This window comes from Onychomys torridus, chromosome 15 (genome assembly GCF_903995425.1).
Source record: "Onychomys torridus chromosome 15, mOncTor1.1, whole genome shotgun sequence".
NCBI classification, from domain to species: Eukaryota; Metazoa; Chordata; class Mammalia; order Rodentia; family Cricetidae; genus Onychomys; species Onychomys torridus.
Genome location: NC_050457.1, coordinates 43,409,904 through 43,433,744, shown reverse-complemented (window position 1 = coordinate 43,433,744; position 23,841 = coordinate 43,409,904). Strand labels below are relative to the sequence as shown.

Below are 23,841 nucleotides of genomic sequence, written 5' to 3'. Positions count from 1 at the left end.
TTATTAATGAAATCTCCTATGGTACGAATTCGTGCTACAAGGTAGTCTGGGGGCCAACCCAAAGAACTTTACTTTGAGAGCTAAGAATAAAGTAGCTTCCTTAGATTGTCTTACATCGTGTGTAGAACACAGAGAAGATAGGTGACTTCCTGTGTCATGAAGTTATTTGGCTTTTAGATTTACTAGTTTAAGAGAAACACTTTAGCCAGGTGTGATGGCGAATGCCTTTAGCCATAGCACTCAAGAGGCAGAGGCAGGCAGATCTCTGAGTTCAAGGCCAACCTGGTCTACAAAGCTGTGACTACATAGAGAACCTGTCTCATCTCAAAAACCAAAAGAGAGAAGGGGAGGGGCGAGATTGGGAATTGTGTTTCGAACTAGCTATTCCGGGTGCATCACGCTTCACATCCGGATTAACTCTTGTAAGTACTGTGTCCTGAGGAGCTAATGGATTTAGAAACCCTAACCAGGGTTTTACAAATACGTTCCTTGGAACAAGGCTACCAACACAGCCAAAGCCCAGAAACTGTGAAGCACAGCAGAGCTAGGTGGCTCCTTACCTGCTGACCACTGGCTGCCCTGAATCTTCGTGCCATCCTGAGACTCACTTTTTCAAGTTGACACCATTGGTTACATAATATTAATACACTTGGTATCTTCTCTGACATTATATGGATGCCTGATTTCCTGGGCAATTTTGGTAAAATCTTTAATCCACTCTTAGTTTGAATGTCAAGATTAAACAAAAATGCCACCGCTCAGTGTGTCACCTACCCCTGATCTTTTGCTGTCACACCAAAGACAACGTGTGTGCATGCACAAAGATGCTTCATCCTTCCTTCGCCCCTCTCCACCTACTTTCCCAATCATAGAAGACTCTCCTTTTCATCTAAGGACATGCAGCTTTTAAGAATCCCAATCAGAATCTGAGCAACCATTTACCATCTCTAATTCTGGAGTCTCGGCTGCTTTAATCCCAACTGTGATCAAACAGCTGGTGAGCAGCTGTCTCAGTGGCCCCTGATTCTACAGAAATCTCTGGTACCAAATAACGAGCCTGAGAAGATGGAAATGGAAGTGAGTCTTCAGGGATTTTCATTCCTTCCTTCCAGACCTTGCCTTCCCTCAAGACTGTGTTCTCGTTGCCCAAGGCTGCCAGTACCACCCTGCAGTGGGAAAGTCTCAAAGGTCCACATCTAGTTTGCTAACCCCAGCACCTGTTCCTGCCCTATGACTGTGTGTATGTGCATGTATGTAAATGTTCATATCTGTGCATTTTGTACACAGGTGTATTATATATGTGTGTGATGTAAAGGGCAGAAGTTGACATCAGGTGTCTTCTTCAGTTGCTTACCACCTCTTAATTTTTAAGCTGGAGTCTCTCGATGAGCCTGGAGCCTTGCCTGTTTGACTAGACTAGCTGGCTGACAGGATGTTCCTGTCTCTGCATCCCCCGCACTGGGATTCCATGTGCTTTCCTTCTCACCCAACATTTTCACAGGTTCTTGGGATCCAGTTCAGGTCTCCGTGTGTTTGCACAGCAAGCATGTTGTCAACTGAAGCATCTCCTTGGCCCCTGATTTCTTAGTCAGCAACCTTCTTTCTTAATCAAAGGTGCCATGGCTTTGCGTCCGCTTCACCTGTAAACCCTCTTCTCAACTGAGACAGACCAGTAAATAATACAGAGAGACAACGAATCACCCCACCTGTGTCTGTCAATCATCTTACCACTGTGGCAAATACGTGAGATAAACGCTTTGAAGGAGGAGGGGTTTGCTCCGGTCCACGGATGCAGAGGGTGAACCTGAACTGAAGTCTGCTGTCCCCTGAGTATGCTGCTATGGGCCTGTGGGAAGACAAAAAATCAAAGTGGCCATAGAAGAGGGTACTTGGCTCATGCTATTGAGGAAGATAAGAGCTGGACAGGAGGAGGAGCTAGCAAAGAGATAACACTCTACAAAGTTACATCCCCAGTGCCCCGCTTCCTCACCAGCCCCACATTTGGTCTCCAACACTCCCAATAATGCCATCAAATTATGACTCTATTAACCCATTGATGGGGTCGCTAAGGAATGATTGGATCTACCAGCTGGGAACCCACAGCATATACACTCAATTAACAGACGTTTTTATTTTAGTACCATATAAGCTCCTGACAATCTTCAGGCTCGAATAATACTGCCTATAGATGTGATGTTTCCTGGAAATGGCACTTTCTGAGATGTTAGAATTTTTAATGTCATCGGGTATTTGTGTCTTAGCCTACTGACTCTGGCTGCCAGACATCTCGCTTTGACTAAAGCTATGGCAGGTATAATTTGGGGAATGATTAATCCTTTTTTCACCCTCCATTTCAGAATCGCTCATGAATGGTCCCAGGAATGGAAAGAATGCCCTGATTATGTCTCTGCTGGAGACAACAGCTGTTACTTCAACTCCTCATATACCTCCATTTGGATACCCTACTGCATCAAGCTAACTACAAACGGTGACTTGTTGGATGAAAAGTGTTTCTCTGTTGAAGAAATAGGTAAGCCACAGGCTTGTTTCATTTGACATGACTTTAGGCTAACTATTAAGGAAGCCCTAATTTCCAAGTAGAATCAAGTAGAAAGCCTGTGTAGTTTTAAGTACATGGAGTCTGTCTCATAGGAGTCTAAAAGGACAGAGGGGAGTTAACTTGACTCTAGCTTAAGGAAGTCTGGGAATAAGAGCAGTGCTCAGTGGCTTAGAGTGCTGGCTACTCTCTGGAGGTCTCTAATTTGTTTCCCATCATCTATGTAGCAACTAACAACCACCTTGAGTCTAGGACAGTAAGTAGTTCTTAACCTTCCTGGTCTGTGACCCTTTAAACACAGTTTCTCGTGTGGTGGTGACCCTTTCTTTGTTACTTCATAACTATGATGTTGCTGCTGTTAGGAATCATGATGTAAATATCTGTGTTTCCCAACAGTCTTAGGTGACCCCTGTGAAAGGGTCATTCAACCCCCAGAGGGGTCACTACCTACATGTTGAGAACCACTGGTCTAGGGGAATCTGATACCTTCTTCTGGCCTCTGCACACAAAACACACAGTGCACAGACATGCGTGCAGACAAAACACGCATACAAATGAAATAAATAAGTAAATTTTTAATTTTTTTAAAGAAGCCTGATAGTAAATGCTATGAAGAAATCAACCAGGGTCTGAGAGGTGGTTTAGTAGTTAAGAGCACTTGCTGCTGTTTCAGAGGACCCATGGGGTTTCACCCACATAGGGTTTCACAACCACCTGTAACTCCAGTTCCAGGAATCTTCTTCTGACGTCTGTGACACCAGGAATGCACTGGCTGCATGTACATACAAGCAGGCAAAAGAATATAAAATAAAAATATATCTGAAAATTTTTAATTAAAAAAGGAGAAATGAATCCATCCTTTCCTTTACAAAGTTTCCAACCCTGAACAGGATTCTTGTTGCCAAAACAAAGAGCTAACTCAATGCACTCTTAATTTTTGACATAATTTTCATATTCAGATCTACTGAAGAATGATGGATTTTGACCCCTATCATTGGTATAATCAAAGCCTAGATTGTGTTGATCACAAAACAAAATAACCATAGAATTTTAACCTAAACCAAACAGCTACAATCGGGCCAAAGTCATGTTTATCTAATTTCAAACAAACCCTGATGGAAGTCAACTTGAGGAAACATACGGGTGATTCATGGCCCATCCTGGGGACCTGAAGAGGAACCGAAACAAGCAACCATAACTGAGATATCCATGTTTTCAGCATAATAGTGTAAACAGCAAGAGGCAGAGAAGCCATGAAAGACTTTCAGGAGCTGACCTTAGTGCTTCCAAAGCCATCCACAAGAGCCCATTTCCTCCTCACACGCATTCCTGCCCCTTCTCCCAGACAAACGTGGTTTCTTAAGCAGTAGCAGACTGGAAGACAGCAGGAAATGTGGCCAAAGGTTGCAGACAGAAGCAAGAAAAGCCTGGAAGACTGCCTTCCCAAGGGAAGGTTAAGAAAACTGTAAGAAGCAGAAAAGATTGTCTAATGGGTTGTACAGGCTACTATTTAAATGGCCTCCCCAGCTGCAGAGCTGACGCTAAGTGAGAGAATGGGTGGGTTAGTTATAAGGTGTCTTAGTTAAGGTTTCTATTGCTGTGAAAAGATACCATGACCATGATAACTTTTATAAAGAAAAACACTTAATTGAAGTGAGGACTTACAGTTCATAAGTTCAGTCCGTTACCACCATGGTGGGGAGCATGGTGGCATGAAGGCCGACATGGTACTGGAGAAGTATCTCAGTGTCCTACGTCTTGCAGGCAACAGGAAATGGTGTGTCTCACTGGGCATTATCTTGAGCATATATGAGACCTCAAAGCCCACCCCTGCAGTGACACACTTCCTCCAACAAGGACACATATACTCCAACAAAGCCACACCTCCTAATAGTGCCACTCCCTATGAGCTTATGGAGCCAATTACATTCAAACTACCACATCAGGATACTAGTTTAAGATCCATGCTCTGACCCTGTCTCTAACAATAGCAATCCTTACACATTTATCTAGCTGACTCTCACTGAGCTCCTGCATGTGTGCTGCCTATATTATATGATACAGTCCAAGTAGTGGAATGGGGAAGTTCAAAACTAATTGCAGGACAGTGCGCCACAACACAGTATGGCAGGTCCTTGAGTTGGGGTGCTTGGATGTATAAAAAGCAAGGTAGTTGATAAATGTATGAATGACTTGCTATAAATACAGGATGAAGAGGAGCCAGCTGAACCCAACTGTGACAGTTCAATATAAAGTATGAATGAGAGTTACCAAGTGTCACAGCCCTTCCAGAAACTACTAAGTTCTAATAATTAAAAAAAAAAAAAAGTTCAAGGATTCAACAGCAATTGCATAGGTCTAAGAGCCCTTTGAAAAATTCATCACACAGTCTTGTGTGCCTCACCAAAAAATTTGGGCTTGATCTTACTGCCAAAAGTAATGTTTCCATGTGTTTAAATAAGGAAATTACTAACCCAAAGAACTTATATAATCATCATGAGAGATAGGTTCTATTATAAACCCCATTTTACAGATAATGCAGCTGAAGCTCAAGACTATTAAATGATGGCATCAAGGTTAAATAAGATAGTAGATAAGTTGTGGATTTAACCTACTACCAACCAGTATGTTGTTAGTGTCTGAAAGAAATTGACTTTGCTACTTGTGGTTGATAGATTGGAGAAGGGCAAACTAGAGCCACAGCTGTTAACCGACTTTGATAGTCAAGTGAAAGACAACCAAAAGAGTCACAACAAAAGAGAAGAGGAACTGGATGAGGTCTACAGTGACCCTGGTATGTTCTGAGAAAAGATGTCAGTGGCCTGAACCCACATTTGGCTCATGTATTGAGTCACAGAGCTGTTCCTTGGACATAGATGAAATAATAGATTAGTTATATGTTTGCCATTCATTCAGTTCATTCAGCAAATAGTCCTTACCTTAGACCAGGCAGCATTCCATGTGCTGAAAAAGAAAACATCTACCTGGTCGAACTGAATCCCAGTGAGAGCGGAAAGAGCCCGTGCCATGGAGAAGTTCAGGGAGGGAGCAGCAGGTGTGGGAAAGGCTGCAGTGTTAAGTAGGATCATCAGGACTGACTTCTCTGAGATAGGTGCAGCTGAGTCAAGAACATTACTGTGTGTTTGTGAGGGGAAAAAGGCATTTCAGCAGGAAGGCGCAGGGCAACCATTCTGAGATGTAAGCATGCCTTCCTCATGAAGGAAGCAGCAGTAGAGCTGGCACAGACTGGGAAGGGAGGGGAGTGGGAAGAGAGAAGACTTGAGATAGACCTTTACAGGCTCTTGTAATGACTGTGGCTTTCACTTTGGGTGAGAAAGAAAATGGTGATTCCTGTAATGCCCTCACTTAAGAGGTAAGGGAATCGCTGTGTCTGCAGGACCAATGGTTGTGTGAAGAACAGACTGAAGGGGGGGGGGGACCTGAGGGAAAGGACAAGGAAGAGGCTAACACAGATGAAAAGCAATGATTCTCTTCAGAGAGCAGCGGACCGAATCTGTGGTCATGACAAAATGATAAGTCATAAAAGAGTTACTGTTTTTATCCTGAGTAATTGGCAGGGTCGGGTCACCACTGGGAAAGATGGAAGAGGAAAGAGGAGCAGCTGGATATTGGACAGGAAGGCCAGAACTTCCTCTGCATATATTGTTTCAAATACTTCTAAACATTTAAGAAGAATTGTCAGCTACGGCATGTAAATACGTGTGTAGGAGGCAGCGGCAGGCTGCTATGCCTCTAACAGTGGTTCTGAGGCTTCTCTCATAAGACACCTTCTCATCTATTTAAAGTGAAAAGGAAAAATTTTTATGAACATAAGTGATGAATTTTAGAAAATTTTCCATCAAAATACTTTTATAAGATGCAAGAATAGTGACATACCTGTAACCCCAGCACTGGGGATACTGAGTCAGAAAGCAGAAAGATAATTAATTTGAGGCTAGGGTGGGCTACATAATTAAATCCTTACACACACACACACACACACACACACACACACACACACACACACACATATGCATACAGATCAGCAGTTCTCAAACTGTGGGTCATAACCCCTTTGGCAAACCTCTATCTTTGAAAATATTTGCATTACAATTCAAAACAGTAGCAAAGTTACAGTTATGAAGTAGCAACAAAAATAATTTTATGGTTGGGTGTCAGCACAACGTGAGGAACTGTATTCAAGGGTCGCAGCATTAGGAAGGCTGAGAACCACTGGCATAGATAGACAGCTATGGACTGGAGAGGTGGGCCATCTATTAGGAGGAGAACTTTCTGATATCTAACTCCATTCGGTGGGGGTTATATTGCCTCCTCTAGCCTTTGCAGTAACTCATACATATGGTACATATATGTACATGCAGATAAAACACTCATACCCATAAAAATAAATTTAAGAATATGAGGAAAGAGATTTTCATGGAGCTAGAAAGGGGATCATGAGAGAACAGGATGCCATCTTGTGAGAAGAGGAGAAAGAAGACAATGAACCTTGAAAGAAGACATGGGACTGTGTTCATGGAGGGAGAAGACTAGCAACTGGAAGACTTTGGGGGCGAAGGACTGCAATGAAGGAAGAAGATGAATAAAAATAACGTATATTGACATAGACATTGAAACTCTCATAATTAATGTATTACTTTGTATGCTAACTTTTAAAACTTAATTAAAAATGCAAATGCACACTCAAAACTAGTCACTTAAAAAGTGAAGTCTGTGGTTATGTCTCAATTTCTAACAAATCCAGGACAAAGTGTTACTATCGTTGTACAGGCATAGGTGTTTGAACAGCTTTCAAATATAATTTCTAAACCGTGTTCATGTGTATGTCTAATTACTATCTTAAAAATGAGGAAAATCTTTCTTATTTCCAAAGAAACCTGGTATCTATGTGACGGTAGCCACAGCATGCCCTTCCTTCATAGATGTTTGTTCACTTTGGATCAATGAAAAAGTTTCTCTCTTTGACATGTATCTTCAGGCTTATCTCTGATTAATTCTAGGAACCTGAACATCCTGGGTAGCTATGTGCACATGTTAAGAAATAAAGTAAACTTTAACTGTCTGTCTTAAGTAGTTTCAAAAGGCTTGGTAATAAGCCCTATCCAGCAGTATTTTGTTTGAGACACAGTGTAAATTTAGATGTAAACTCTAACTTTGGAATCCATACTTGTTTTCATCATTCTAGTTTTTGAAACTCTAGTCTTTATGGTCATTATAATAAAACCACAGAGATTTATCTAAGAACATAATAGAGGATTGCCAGCAGAAACTGAGCAAAATACAATTTCAAATTGCTCACTTAACAGTTAGGCAAAGACAGAAAACACGGAGCTATCACATGCTCAAGCTAGTAGCGTAATGCCTTCTTTCTTGTGACTAAGAGAATGGGATGGTAGGAAGACAGCAGAACTAGGAAACATTTGCAGAGCACTCAGGAGACTGGACTGTAGCAGCATAAGGATGCATAAGTATGCATAATAACTTTTTCCAGGAAGGAAAAAAATACTCTACGTCCTGTTCCAAAACAGGCCACATTTTAAAAATGAAGTCTTTCTGATTCTCTACTTCTTCATTTTTTTTTTTGCAAAAATCCTAAACTATGAATGTTATCAGAGCTAAAACAAATATGTAGCATGAAAGTTCTTCCAGTGAAAGTTATAAAATAGAACTCTAATGATGTGGATTGCTGGAAGAATTAAGAGTGTAGTCGAAATGAATGCAATTATTTGGTCTCTGAAGAAGGCAAGCCATTAATATCAGGAGTGTTTCTCTAGGGACTGATTCTCCATTGAATTCACAGTGCAACCTGACCCACCTGTTGGCCTCAACTGGACCGTACTGAACATCAGTTTGACCAGGATTCATGTAGACATCCATGTGAGATGGCAACCACCACCCAGTGCAGACATTCGGAAGGGATGGATAGCTCTGGAGTACGAAGTTCAATTCAAAGAAATCAACGAAACCAAGTGGAAAGTGGTAAGAGTCACTACATCCCACACTTTGGCAGTTCTGCTTCCTAAGTCAGCAATCACTTTCTTACTTGTGACAATGTTTTCTTTTCACCTAATAATTCATGTCCACGCTATGTGCCCTACAACTCATTATTAGAGGAAAACTGATACAATCATTAAGTTAATATCTTAAAAAATCTGTAAGATAGCAAATATTGATGTGAATCTTCCATGTAGCTCTATGGAAGACGATTGGGAGAAGAAAACCATTTCCCTGGTTATGTTTGGTGTTCAGTTTAACCATAGAGCAAGGCCACAGACTAACCATGTTGCTATCTTTAAGAGATGTGGCTGAACATAAGTAGGACCATGATCAAGGTGTATAGTAGGCTATGGCCAAATGTCTGCCCATGATCTGAACTGCTGCTACTCATTAGACCTCTATTAATATCTGTCCTTAGGTCTCTCCAGGAGAGAGGCAGAGAGAAGGAATTTACCCCATAGAGGTTTCAAAAGATATTCTGTTACATACCTCAGAGAAAATCAAGCTAAGATGTCCCAACCTAGGCGAGCAGAAAGCAAGTTGGCCCCTGAACCTCTCACTTCCCTGCCAAGAGCTTGGGACCTCAGCACTGAGATAGATTCCACATGGCACACAACAAGAAGAGAAACAGGATTACCATGCCATTCCAAATATAACTAATCCTAAATCAGTCTAACCACAACCACAGCCCTGGCCAACCCAAGCAATTTCTGGATAGGCAGGAGGTTGTACCCAGCACTCTGGCAGGGCTCACTCCTCAAGTTTTGAGACACAAGGCCCGGTCCCTTTGCTGCAGCACCAAAAACACAGCCAGTTTTGTCTTCAGCAGAGAGTACAACTTGACCTGCTTCCAGCAGTCACTTGCCTTCAAGGTTCTGTTTCCTGAATCATCTTCATTTAGATATCTGGTTTGTAAGTTGGTACCAAAAAGGGGCGGGTTGGGTGCTGAGTCAAACAAGACTTTGTAGATCCGAGTCATAATCAAATATTCATTCAACAACCAGATACAGGAACGACTACTTTGCACAAGGTACCAAGGGCACCTGAGGTGGCAGTTTTCAAAATGAGAATCATTTACCTCTGTGGGCTCTTGAGACCATTTCAAGGGAGATCCAAGGTCAATGCTAGTTTCAGAGTGTACTGTAATAACATTTTTATGCCATAGTACAAAGACAGTGATAAGGAAGCTGCTGGCTCCTGGCGTGAGTTTACTTAGTCTTCATGATTGGGCAGTTCACAGTAAAGGGTGGGAGCAGTGTCATCGGAGATGCTGCCTGAATCTCAACCTTTGAGTCCATCACTGTCCAAGCGTCTGTGTGGCACATGGTACACACAGCGCTTTTCTACATTCCAAAGTAGAAAATGGTGGAGCAAAACACCTAAATGACGGATTCAACAACTGAACTAGCAGCTCTCTTGCGTGAACCAAAAATTTCACATGAAGAACAGCAGATATCTAGTAGAGAATTACTCATATTTGATTCGTTAAACATGTCTCAAAAAGAAGTTTACACTTCCAGGAAACATATAACAATGTTTGCACCAATGATGAGTTTTAACTTTCAGGGGAAATGTAGAAGTTTTTAAAATGTGCATCTACAACCATCAGTTTGATAGCCTTCCAACGTATGAAGACTGACTCCAAAGAGATCCATGATGATATTAGCCAAAAATGGTGGTTTTGTGTTATATAATAAAAATCTGTGAAAACTTCCAAAGTCTACATCTCAGAGAACCAATAGACTAGATATAATATTTTTTTCAAATATTCTGAGAATAGTTGTCCTAATTATCATGTCAATGGTGTTTTAAATATTTATACATGGTATAATGGTTCAGTAGCACAATTAATGTATGTACTCTTTCACAGATTTTTTTTGAACTGACAGTTTAAAATCTGCTCTTTTGTACATCAGTGTAATTCATAGTTGTTAACTTTAGGCTCTAAGGTAGTGGTTCTCAACCTTCCTAATGCTGTGAGCCTTTAATACTGTTCCTTGTTTTGCGGCAACCCCCAACCATAAAATTGTTGCTACTTCATAACTGTTGCTACTATTATGAATCATAATGTAAATATCTATGTTTTCCAATGGTCTTGGGCAACCCTGTGAAAAGTCATTCACCCCCAATGAGGTCACGACCCACAGGTTGAGAACCACTACTCTGGCTCGCTTCAACACATTCTTCCAATCTGACTGAATTTTTTTTCACTAACTTCTCACCAAACCTCCAAACCTCTAGGCCCTGGTGATCACAAAGGTGATCTACTTCTGAGCTCCCTGTGCTGATCCCACATACAAATGAGATCATGTACAATTTGTCTCTCTATGCCTGCTGTATTTTATCTGATACATTCTAGTGTCATCCATGCTGGAAAATAATGATTCATTAAGGCTCATAGTTTTTCATTCACTATAGATTCCATTTTCTCACCCTACTATTTATCAATGGACCTAGGTTGATCCATATTTTGTCTATTGTGAGTAATATTACAATTGTCATGAACAGGCAAATATATCTTCAACACACTAATTTTGCTTTGAATATAAAACCATTAAGTGAAATCCCTAGATCATATGGTAAATTTATTTTTAATTATTTGAGTAACCTCCAGACTCTTTTCAATAGCTACTGTACTAATTTTCATTTCTATAAATAAGTTAGAAACTAGTCATCAACAGTCTCACCCTGCTGTGAATGCTTAGAGTTGTTTGCCTGGAAAGATAGGCCCACTGATATCAGTATGAATGTTATGGGAGTAACTACTTTCTAGTTAGATTTAAAGCCTTCTCCACACAGTGGAACCCATGTCTGACATCATTAACTGGGCCAAATAACACAGCTGGTGAAGTTATGAGCTCTAGAAGAGAACCTAGTACCGTTATTCTTCTAAATGGACATAGTAATTAACTGTCTCCCCAAGTTATTATCATTCTACCCCTAGATTAATACAGCTCTCGACCCTCATCAGAGAAGCTTCATTTTTCAATAAGTAGTGATTAATACAGAGAGCCACAATCAGTCAGCACGGAGAGGATAAGAGGCAGCAGAGCACTCGGCTTTGACTAGAACATCCACATTCTACTCCCTCCTCCCAAGATTCAAGAGTATTGAGGAAGAAGGAAAAGAAATGTAAAAGAGTCTAATGGAGTAGATGTCTATAAGGAAACTATTTGCTGGTTATGATAATGCGGTTGTACACATGAACTCACAGCCTCTGGGACTTTATGCAGCAAAAGGCTAACACAAGGTCATGGCAGCCAAAAAACCCACTGTAGATTGAGGAGAGGCTTATGAGCTTGTCTGAGAAGCTTTTAGCAATTGATGGCTGCTGGGAGAGGGACAGTCAGTTTTCTTCAAAGGTGTGAGATCTGAGAGACCATCCATGTACCAGAAGGTGGTCCCCCACCTATACATAGAGAAGCAGTAAATAGACTGAGTATTGAGAGAGAGAGAGAGAGAGAGAGAGACCTCTAAGTTGAGAAAGAAAAGTGGTAGAGGATAGGGAAAGAATGGGAGGTGGGCTTGATCAAAGCATTATAGGCATTGATGAATAGTAAATAGAATTTTACTCAATTTTTTTATTAGTCAATGCTCAGCCAATAAAGGCCAAATAAAATATTTAAAGGAAACTTTTTCTGTTGATGGTTTCCAGTATTTTTCTGGTCTCAATTTCACCTGTTTCTGCTCTTAAACTTGGTATCCTCTTCCTTCTGCTACCTTTGGAATTAGTTTTACTTTTCCTATTTCCTAGAGGTATAATTTTTATTCCTTATTTGATACAGCTGAAAGCTCCCTCAGAAAACTGCCATATAGTATAGAAAGATATGCACAATTACATTTGAGCAGAAAGATACACGCAATCTAGGAAGTGTATTATATCACAGACTAGGAAGATATGCACAATTACATTTGAGCAGAAAGATACACGCAATCTAGGAAGTGTATTATATCACAGACTGGGAAGATATGCACAATTACATTTGAGCAGAAAGATACATGCAATCTAGGAAGTGTATTATGTCACAGACTGGGAAGGGAGTGCTGAAAGACAGGCATTGTCGGCAGTGCACAACACTCTCACCAGGGACAGGATGAAGACAAGATGTCCCCAAGGAGGCCAGTGTCAGGGTAGGTACAGAAGGAGCCAAATGACAAGATTTCAGTTTGGAGTTGCAGATGTGAAGTGTTGAAGAAAGAAAGAGATGGGAGGGGTCGTGGGTTTAATTCGGGGTTCTCTGTGTGGTTATTTACAGTTCTTAGTGAAATCTATGAATCATACTGGTGACAGTCACAGAGAGACCAGGCCTTGCTCCAAGCATGCATCACAAGCTTTCAAAACTACTTTGTGAAAGAAAGAAGGAAGTTTCAAATTCAGAGGCCTGCTTTAAAGAAAGCACTTTAAGCATACAAATACTGCATATAACCAGGCAGTGGTGGTGCATGCCCTTAATTCCAGTACTCTTGGGAGGCAGATCTTTGTGAGTTCGAGGCCAACCTGATCTACAGAGCTAGTTCCAGGATAGCCAGGGCTACACAGAGAAACCCCATCAAAAAAAAAAAAAATACTGCATATATTCAGAGGCTCCTATAAGAAGCCACATCCCTGTCCTGTGCACATACAAAAAAGAATGCTTTGTGAGTAGAGACCAACAAAAGACAAATTTGTTTCAGAAGCTGAAGGCCTAACTTCTGGCTTAATGAAAACAAATCATAAGGTTTATTTATGTGAAAATCCATGCTGTTGGAAAGGTGGAGTATTCCATGTTTTCTATAAACAGGAACATGCAAGCATGGTGAACATCACCTGCTACAAGTGGTTAACTTAGAGGAAAGCATCGTGATAACGTGGATCTTGGGTCTGTCTCTCTGAAAGCAATCCTAATAAGCTAACTGCCTTTATCTGGGAGGGGGCACATCCTAACTGAGAACGTGAAACGCTGATGCTCAGTGCCCAAGGTCTCCAGTGACTTTCTGTTATAAGCATTGTCCTATGGAGATGTGACCGAAACATCCATTCCCTCTAGATAGGGTACCAATGACAGATCAATAAAACTGTTCCACCTAATTCTAATTTGCTGTACCTGTGAGTTTATTGAGCGCTGGAAAGAGAATAAGTGACGTTTCCCTACGGGAGTATCAATGACTCAAATGCAGCTATGCTCACAGGGTAGCCCGCCACAGCTTAGGTGATGAGTCACAGAAGCTACATCCCAGCTGCCCCCTGCACAGCTTGCAGGAAGCTGAGCAGATGGGACAGTTCCCTCTCCCCAGGAGTTGTTACTGTGTATATAACCCTCGTAGAAGGACCTTGTGGATCATCTTGGTTTCATAAACTCCTAGCCTTCGGAGTTTTGCTTACTTCCTAAGCCTGAAGCCCCTCCTTCCAGGAGGTAATGTTTCCATTCAGAGGAAATAGCTACACAACACTTTCTGAGGAACTGACTTCTGGCATAAATAAAGTGTGCAGCTGCTTCTAATAAAATCATTTACCATTTCAAAACAACTATAGTATTTCTAGGACTGTTTTGAATTCTGTGATTATTAATAAATGACTAGCCAGATTTTCCAGGGAATACATATTCTACAGATATAAAATTTGTTTGTGGCCATAATTTGCTTTGGTGTGGAAATATGGGATTTCCTGTTCTAGTTTATTGCTTTATACAAAACTGTAATGTCCTAGATAAGTAGGTAACATAATTGTGGTCCTCTTTATAGCTTGGCCATGCTTTAGTTTGTTATAACTTAATCTTTGTAGACTACTTAATGACCTAATGCAAAGGCATAGCTGTATTTCTTTAAGCAAATGTCTATCTTTGTGTTTATACTAAAAGAAATTTGAGTTTATTATTACTTTAACAAATTATTATTATTATTTTAACAAAATTATTCTTTACATAATTTGTCTCAGTGTATTTTATTTAAAAGCCAATGCCCTCTGGACATGTCAAAATATTACACACTTTCTAGAAACCCGGTCTGAAGAGAAAAAAAAAACGCATGAAGAATTTGTGCATTGAGTTGTTGATACTTGAGCAATATGTTTTTATATTTTGTTTTGAAAGACACGCCCCCTAAAGTCGACATCATTTCCACTGTACTCACTGAAACTGGAAAAGGAATATGAACTGCGTGTGAGATGCAGACCCCACAACTTTGAAACATTCAGCGAGTTCAGTGAGGTGCTTTATATAACATTTCCTCAGCTGAACACATTGACATGTGAAGAAGGTAAAGTGTGTGTGTTGGGGGGCGTGGCGGGGGGGGGGTGTTAAATCGCGGCTAGCATGACTTTTGGCAATGTAGCAGCTAACATATGCCTACACTGTTAGTATATTGTCTAGAGCAATATACCCTAGTTTCATATATCAGGAGCAAGACATTGAAGTCATTGTCTGTAGATATAGGCATTGAAAGGAAAAAAAAAAAAAAAGAGGGACTGGAAAGATGGCTCAGTGGTTAAGAGCACTTCCTCTTCTTCCACAGAACCCAGGTTCAATCCCCAGACCCACATCAAGAGACTGACAACCACCTGTAACAGCAACTCCAGAAGATCCCCCATCTCTAACCCTTGCTAGCACCTGTACTTGCATGCACACACACACACATAATTAAAAATAATAAAATAAATTTTAAGAAAATAACAAAAGGAGAGGCCGGGCGGTGGTAGCACACACCTTTAATCCCAGCACTCTGGAGGCAGAGCCAGGCGGATCTCTGTGAGTTCGAGGCCAACCTGGGCTACCAAGTGAGTTCCAGGAAAGGCACAAAGCTACACAGAGAAACCCTGTCTCAAAAAACCAAAAAAAAAAAAAGAAAGAAAGAAAGAAAGAAAGAAAGAAAGAAAGAAAGAAAGAAAGAAAGAAAGAACAAAAGGATTTCATTTCCAAATTGTTTAATTTAGGAAAGGTCCAAGGGCAGGTGGAAACTCAGAGGAACAGTGTATTTGTTCCTGAACAATAGAATTCTAAGGGAGTATTTTTTTTCCTTTGTATATTTCTTTGTATCTATGTTTACAAATTTTTCTACAGTGTGTTTGTTTTAAATTTGCATCTGTAAGAAACAGGGTTATCTAAAATTTGGAGATGAAATGGTAGTGCTTGTGGGTTTGAGGAAGTACAGGGATGGTGTGTACTTAGAGAAAGCCTACTAAGCAGTGTGTTGGTCATATTCATGGGATGCATGAAGCCCATGGAGATCCTATACAGGAGAACCACAGAGATGGCTTGGGATTTCTAGTTGTCTGTATTAAAAGTAGTTAGTTAGCTTCTGCCTCTGTGGTAAGAACATGGGTAACCAACCCCGAGGTAACTGAGAGGCATTTAGTCACAAGGAAAGAGCTGGAGGTTTCACAGACAAATTCTCCCAAGTCTCATGAAGTATACAATATTTGTATGGCCTCAGGATAATGTACATAAACACACAGTTTTAAAGCTATAAAATTGTGTTCTAAGTGTCCAAGTATTTCACGGTTACTCTGCCCTCTTAATTTTGGTATATCCTCAATGTGGGAGCTAAAATATATATATATAATCATTGCAGCTTAAAATATCAAATGGACATTTACTTAGGTTTAACAAGCAACAGTTTCTTTTTGGCACTGCAGCCCTGGTGGTATTTCTTAGACATTTGGACATATGAGAAGCTTATAGGTTTGGGTTTTATGCAACCTGTTTGAAACCTGTTTGTACTTTTGTTTTGAATTTTCTTCTTTTCATAAGAATATATTTTTTGAAATTGTATTATAATTACATCCTTTTCCCCTTCCTTTTCCTCCCTCCAACCCTCCCATACACTGCCACCATCACCACCACTTCACTATTCTTGACCTCTTTTTCTTTTCTTTTCTTTTTGGGGGGGGGGTGTTTTTTTGTTTTGTTTTTGTTGTTGTTGTTTTTGAGACACAGTTTCTCTGTGTACCCCTGGCTGTCCTGGCACTCACTCTGTAGCCCAGGCTGGCCTCGAACTTACAGAGATCTGCCTGCCTCTGCCTCCAAGTGTTGGGATTAAATGTGCGTGCTGCCATGCCCAGAGGCCTCTTTTTCTTTAACTGTTTTTACACACACACACACACACACACACACACACACACCATGGGTTTTTCTTTTTTTTTTTTTTTAATGTAAAGGGATTTACATTTACAGTGGACAAGCATGTTGTATCCTTAGGACAGAAAAAAATCCAAAGTCATCCCATTGTGTTTCCATAGTTATCAAGTGAAACATTAACTTTGTCCTATGAATTCAAATTAAGAAATGTTTTCAAGTGGGAAAGGAAGGTGCCATGTAAACTTTGCTTCAATTATTCATAATTCTGTTAGTGAAATATTCTTTCCTGTTTTAGATTTCCAGTTCCCATGGTTCCTAATTATTATCTTTGGAATATTTGGAGTAGCAGTGATGTTATTTGTAGTGATTTTTGCAAAACAGCAAAGGTAGGTGTGAAACACTCTTTTTAGTATGTTTTTGCAAGTTCTGATTTCCATGTGTACTCCCATGTGTTATGTGAAAATTTCTCTTGGACAGTATGAGTGGACATTTTAATTCATTCAGACATTTGATTTCTGGTTTTGCCTGTACCACATCCATACTCAGTCTGCAGTGTTAGTCTTAGAAAATGGACAATGTAGATCAGAAAGTCGTGTAGCACATTCAGAGGTTTGCGCTACTGACTGTGCCTAGGCTGGCAGCACTTCCTTATCAGAGGAGCTCCCCAAAGGCACTCAACCAGTCACCCCTTCACATCAGGACCCCACAGTATCCCTGAACCTTCAGCAGAATCTGTGGCCATCATCGCATACAATCTAATTTAAGTGACAAACTGAAGCCGCCACCTGGACACTTCATTCTACGAAACTTTCTCAAGTTTATTCATAAGGTGCTGATGTCAAATAAACCAGGGTTCCATTTAAATTATTTGGCCACCCACAATTTTATATTTCACCTGCATTTATAAATTCAGTCAAAGTTCTTTCCAAGGTTTAAGAAATTCTATGTTGCAGTATCTTGGAGTCCAGAGAGTTGGACTATTCAGCCGCTATTCATCCACTGCTGTTTGAACTATTGATTCATGAAAGAAAGAGCTGCATCTCTACACAGCAGAAGTGGAAGAATGAGGCACTGCAGGTCCACAGTGTCATTTTGGTTTCTATTATAGAGTAAGGATTTTGCTATAAAGTATGAGATGTTGTGAGACTCCTAGCAGTGGGAGTGGGGGTGTCTCTGACTCTTTTGCCTGCTCTTGGAACCCTTTTCCTCCTATTAGGGTGCCTTGTCCAGCCTCAATGTGAGGAATTTCACCTTTGCCTCCTTGTATCTTATTTTGTCCTGTTAGGCTGTGTCTCTTGGAGGCCTGCTCTTTTCTGAAGAGGAAACATAGAAGAAGTTGATCTAGGGAGGAGGGGAGCTGGGGGTGGAGGGGGTCTAGGAAGAGTGGAAGAAGGGTAAGCTATGGTTGGGATGTAGTCTATGACAGAAGAATCAGATTTCAACAACAAGAAAAAAATGAGCCTTCTGGATTAGCACTGAATGTTGAGATATGCAGTAAGCTAGGCCAATCTTCCTGTTTCTGTTTCTTCATGATCTGAAGCAGAGGGCCAGCTCTCCCCTTTGAGGAGATACACAGCCTACCGCAGTCACCATTCCTCCTAATAACCCGTAATCCATCTGATTCATTGATTTACACAACTAGCTTGGACCCTTGGAGTTTTGGGGTCTCTGTGTATTAAGATCATCACAACTACAGAAAGCCACTACCATCTGCCAAAACAGGTCATGCTCTTCAGAAAGGAGACATGTCAATGAATCAGACACCAGCTATTTGGGAATCTTTGTTTCCTATAATTGAAGTTACCTTAATTTTTATATCTTTGAAAACTTGAAGGATGCATTTACAGACCAAACAAGAAAGCAGCACAGCATGAAGCAGACACCTTGGCTTTGGAGCAATCATCCTGGGCCTGAGCACCAGCCCTACCAATGCTCTGGCATGACTGGAGTGAACAGATAATGTCATTTCTGTAGTCAGACTTTCTTTGAACCACCAGCTCCTGAATAATGACACAGAGACTTTTTTTTTTTAATTATGAAATCTTGATCTTAGCTTAGGCTTGTTCCCAACTAGCTCTTATAGCTTAAACTAACCTGTTTATATTAATCTGTGTTCTGCCACATTACCTCTCCTCCTTACTATACATCCGACTTCCTCCACATCTCGATGGTGTATCTCCGCCTCTCTGATTCCTCCTCTCCCCACTCCACCCCACCCCTGCCTCCTGAGTTCCATTCTGTCCCCAGAGGTCCCAACAATCCTCTCCTGCCTAGCTGTTTGCCATTCAGCTCTTCATTAAAGCAATCAGAAAGTACCTTAGGCAGATGAGGTAAAACAGAGACATCTTCCCACAGTGTGATCAAATATCCCATAACAAATCTCCTTACCTGATAGTTGTAAAGATTAGATGAGTTGTCTAATGCACAAGTCAATCATCTTCTTTCTATAAATTTAATCATCATGTGCTGAGGTTTTAAGCTTTGGGCACCATAACTGATCACAAGTGCTCAGTTCCCCCACTGAGGTATGGAAGCATCAGAGCTCACTATATTAGTTTTAAGGCATAAGCTCCAGTTATGCAACGAATAGATGGCTTATTCAAATTTGCTCAAGAAATGCTGACTGAGCAGCTTTCAGGTACTAAACAATAGAATAAACACTGAAATTAATTACAGTCAAAAACAATTTCAGGGACTAGAAAAGTGACTCAGCAGTTAAGGGTGCATACTTCTCTTGTGGACGGCCCAGGTTCAATTCCCAGCACCCACCTAGGATGGCTCACATCTGCCTTTAACTCCAGCTTCAGGGGACCTGAAGCCCCCTTCTAGCCTCCCTAGGTACCTACTCATCTGTGGAATATATTCACCAAGAGACACATTAAAAATAAAAATAATAAATCTTCAGAGGAGTCCATGAAAGGGGTACAAGAGAGGGCAACGGGGAGAGGCTGGAGGAAAGAGAGGAAGCGACGTAATTCAATTTCAATTTAAAACATCAAAAGTAAACCGTTTTTTCAAAAGAAAAAATTAATTTCAATATTTGAAAGAAAAAATGTAAATGCATCATAGGATTATGTATATCACTCTATCCGAATTAGAGATAATTCAGATTAGCCTGTCCTACTTTGAATGATCCATGCAATATCGTGCTGGTGGGAAATCATCACAAATGTTTCATGGTTCCTATGGACTGTGTGGTGCTGGCTTAAGTCCCACCCACTCTTTCAAGGGTGAAAACGACTTTGGTTTCCCTTTATGGACTGGTTTGTTTTCTTCTTGGTGTTACATGCTTCAAAGGTGTCTTATTTATAAGTCACATGGAAGGTGGCTTTAGACAGAGTTGGATTACTCACAACCAAAAACTAAAATTGGCTACTCATCGAAAGCACTAAGCAAAAAGAAAAAAAAAAAACACATTTTACAAAATGATTTTCAATGAAGGATTTTTGTGATATTTCTGTCACTTTCTGTTTAATACTTCCCTCTCCTTCTCATATTCTACTTCAATAAGATACAAGAACACTTAGAATAAATGGTAGTACTGGCTATATTTTATTTCTGCCTTTTGAAATAAGAGAACTTGGAATTTTTAAGATATGTAAAAATAAAACTTTATTTGTTTTCAAGGATTAAGATGCTGATTTTACCCCCAGTCCCAGTTCCAAAGATTAAAGGAATTGATCCAGATCTTCTCAAGGTAATTAACTCTAAGTTGTGGATCATTCAATTAAGTAATACCTAAAGAATACTGTCCTCTGTTGAGAGGGTTTGGATTTCTCTTTGGTTGGTTGTTGTCTTTGGGATTTTTTTTGGAGGGGGGACATGTTTTGTTTTTGAAAGCTCAATGCATCCTCTTGAAAATTATTTAATTGTTTTTGAGTTGCTTTTCATGGATCTCCACTTTCTGTCTGCTTCCTAGGAGGGAAAATTGGAGGAGGTGAACACCATCTTAGGCATTCATGATAACTACAAACCTGACTTCTACAATGATGACTCCTGGGTTGAGTTTATTGAGCTAGACATCGATGATGCAGATGAAAAGACTGAAGGGTCAGACACAGACAGACTTCTAAGTAATGCCCATGAGAAATCACTCGGCATCCTTGGAGCAAAGGATGACGATTCTGGACGCACCAGCTGCTATGACCCTGACATTTTGGACACTGATTTCCACACTAGTGACATGTGTGATGGTACCTCAGAGTTTGCTCAGCCACAGAAGTTAAAAGAGGAAGCTGATCTCTTGTGCCTTGACCAGAAGAATCTAAAGAACTCGCCTTATGGTGCTTCCCTGGGGTCTCTGCACCCCTGCATTACCCTAACAGTGGAAGACAAACCACAGCCACTTCTGAGGAGTGAAACTGAGTCAACCCACCAACCCGCTTCCACCCAGATGAACAATCCTGCTTCACTGGCAAACATCGACTTTTATGCCCAAGTAAGTGACATTACACCAGCAGGCAGTGTGGTCCTTTCTCCAGGCCAAAAGATTAAGGCAGGGATGGCCCAGTGCAACACGCAGCCGCAACCTCAGGTGCCTGCACCCTGCCAAGAAAATTACAACCTGAACAGTGCCTACTTCTGTGAGTCAGATGCCAAAAAGTGCATCGCTGTGACCCCTCACTTGGAGGCCACACCGTGTGTAAAACCAAGCTTTAACCAAGAGGACATTTACATCACCACAGAAAGCCTTACCACTAATGCCCAGATGTCCGAGACCGCAGAGCTTGCTCCGGATGCTGAAATGCCTGTCCCAGACTATACCACCGTCCACACGGTGCAGTCTCCACAGGGCCTTATACTCAACGCAACTGCTTTGCGTTTGCCTGAGAAAAAGAAGTTCCTCTCCTCGTGTGGCTATGTGAGCACAGACCAACTGAATAAAATCATGCAGTAGCCTTTCCTATCTTTAGCCACAAGGAAATGGCTTGGGCATGAATGCCTAAACCAAAACCATGTTTTAAATCTGTGTTGGGAGAGTATGAGGGTGCGTGTGAATTCTAAAACACCATTTCCGGAAACATTTATCACAAAATGGAAAATCAAGAATGCTTAATCAGATAGATACTCCCATTGTGAATTATAAATATTTTAAAGGGTCGTCTCTAAGACTGCTTAATGGCAGTGATTGTCTGTATTGTGGGTCTTAATTTTGTGATACTAAGCATTAAATAATTAGCTATGTTTTTCATGTATGTAAATCATGCTTTTTGAAAAAGCAAACCAATCAGGTGGCTTTTGCAGTTCAGGAAATCGAATGCAGATTATAGCACAGGCCCATTTCTTTTTCTTTTTTAAATAACTGGGAACTAAAATTCTAGGTGAGACAGTAAGGCTAGTTTGGATATGTAAAACATTTATTTTGGCATAAAATTGATAAAGATATTTTTAATAATTTACACTTTAAGCATGGCTATTTTCTATACACATATTGTAGTTCACAACAATCCATCCAAGGATATAGCAACTACAGTGTAAAGAGGGTTTAACACTTTGGTCAATGAACCTAAATAAAAACAAACAAGTTAGATTTTTACAAAGCCCTTTTTATAACTCCCCAATTTTCTTAAATCTAAAATGTCTAATAACCTGCATTGTTGGAACAAACTCATTTTAATGTTTAAACGAATATTTTTTAATTTATAAAACTTAAAAATTTTTATACAGATCAACATATCACACACCAAACAATAACAGAAATGATATTAATGAAAGACATACTTTCTTCACCAAATTTAAGTTCAAGCCACAGGGCTCTCTGCCGAGAGAAGTTGAGGTGATGGTAGTGTTATTGGCGAGGATGTGGAAGAGCCACAGAAGCATGTGGAGTGGGGTTTTGAGAGCCCAGGGATCCGGAAAAGGAAGTCCCCACACACGTGCAGCACTATCTCTTCAAACATAGCTCAGTTTCTATAGTAACCTAAGAATTAATGCATACAAAGAGAAAGTCACCTGTTGAAGCACATTGGATAACGTTAACCAGGTAATAGAATCGAAAATTAAAGGCCTAGATCTCTGTCTCACAGCCAGGCACATACTTCTACTTCATGGCAAAAGGGACAGAATAAATGAGTCTCTGATCACAAAGGACAGCTCAGAATTAACTAAACAAGTAGCAGATACTTCATCATCAAACCTTTTATAAGATGTATTTTAAATAGTAAGAAGAGACTCATCATATTTACCTCCCATGAAGACTGGTCTCAGACAAGGTAGAAAAGCACACAATATAAAGAAAAAAAAATCACTCTTTGATTCCTGAATAACATAAACATAGTTCTTTGAGTTAGCCTCCTAAAAAGTATATGGGAGAAAGAGGACTGTCAGCCCACTGAAGAATACTTCTCATTTTAAGTATTTTTTAGAAGCTTGAAACTTTAAAGTTACCTATAACTCTTAATGGTATTTACCATTTTGTTCAGACCTTTGTGGGGAAACATGCTTAATGTTTAGTGGTTTTAAATTCTCCTTCATGCAGGAGAAATAGTGATAATCTAGCCTTGGGTGTTTACGGTTCACTGTGTTACTTTATAATAGATTTTAATAGGTTTTTCTGCTACCTTGCTGCTATGGTTCCTCCAATGGCTACGTGATTTAGTTCATATGAAATATCATCAACTTAGAATCTATTCAGCTTAAAGATGTGTGTTTTGATGAACTATCTTACCATTTCACCATAGGCTGACCATGTCTCTATAGCCAAAAAAAAAAAAAAAAATAGCTAAATACCTCAATCAGTCCCAGAATGTCATTTTTGGTACTCTGCTGGCCACACAAGCCATTATTCACAGTATGACTAGTTGTGTCCTGCAATCTATATTTAACTTTCTTTTATGTCTGTGGTTTTTTTTCCCTTCAAAGTTCAATAAATTTATTTTCTTGGATTTCTGATCGTGTGCTTCTATTAACCCCAAAATGAAAGCACCCTGCCCCCAACTCTGTACTGAGATTAGCACAGCAAAAGACTGAGCGGTTAGTTTAAATACATCAGCAAGGGGTGGGTCACAAAGGAGCAGAGGGGCAGGGGGTAGTTAAGATATCCTTTTCCTTGTATGGACTGTGGCCTCTCCTTAGCCTACAACTCCATGTGGATAGAGACTTACAGAGCCATGCTTCCAGCACATCATAAAAGTTAAGTGGTGACTCCAAATTGATGTGAAGTATGTGAGAAATGGAAAGAGGGAGGTGTTCGGCATTATCCCTAAGGCATGTTAC

The 23,841-nt window shown here is 40.4% G+C and overlaps 1 protein-coding gene across 1 annotated transcript in view; it reads left to right on the top strand.

Moving 5' to 3' along the window:
* Ghr (growth hormone receptor) overlaps positions 1-23,481 on the top strand; it is a 248,646-nt gene extending 225,165 nt beyond the window's left edge. Inside the window, exons 5-10 of the mRNA XM_036207314.1 lie at positions 2,358-2,530; positions 8,379-8,557; positions 14,644-14,809; positions 16,922-17,012; positions 20,254-20,323; positions 20,546-23,481. Of these exons, the coding sequence (XP_036063207.1) occupies positions 2,358-2,530; positions 8,379-8,557; positions 14,644-14,809; positions 16,922-17,012; positions 20,254-20,323; positions 20,546-21,523 (1,657 nt within the window). The 3' untranslated portion in view covers positions 21,524-23,481. The remainder of the gene's footprint in view (positions 1-2,357; positions 2,531-8,378; positions 8,558-14,643; positions 14,810-16,921; positions 17,013-20,253; positions 20,324-20,545) is intronic.
* The last annotated feature ends 360 nt before the right edge of the window (positions 23,482-23,841 follow it).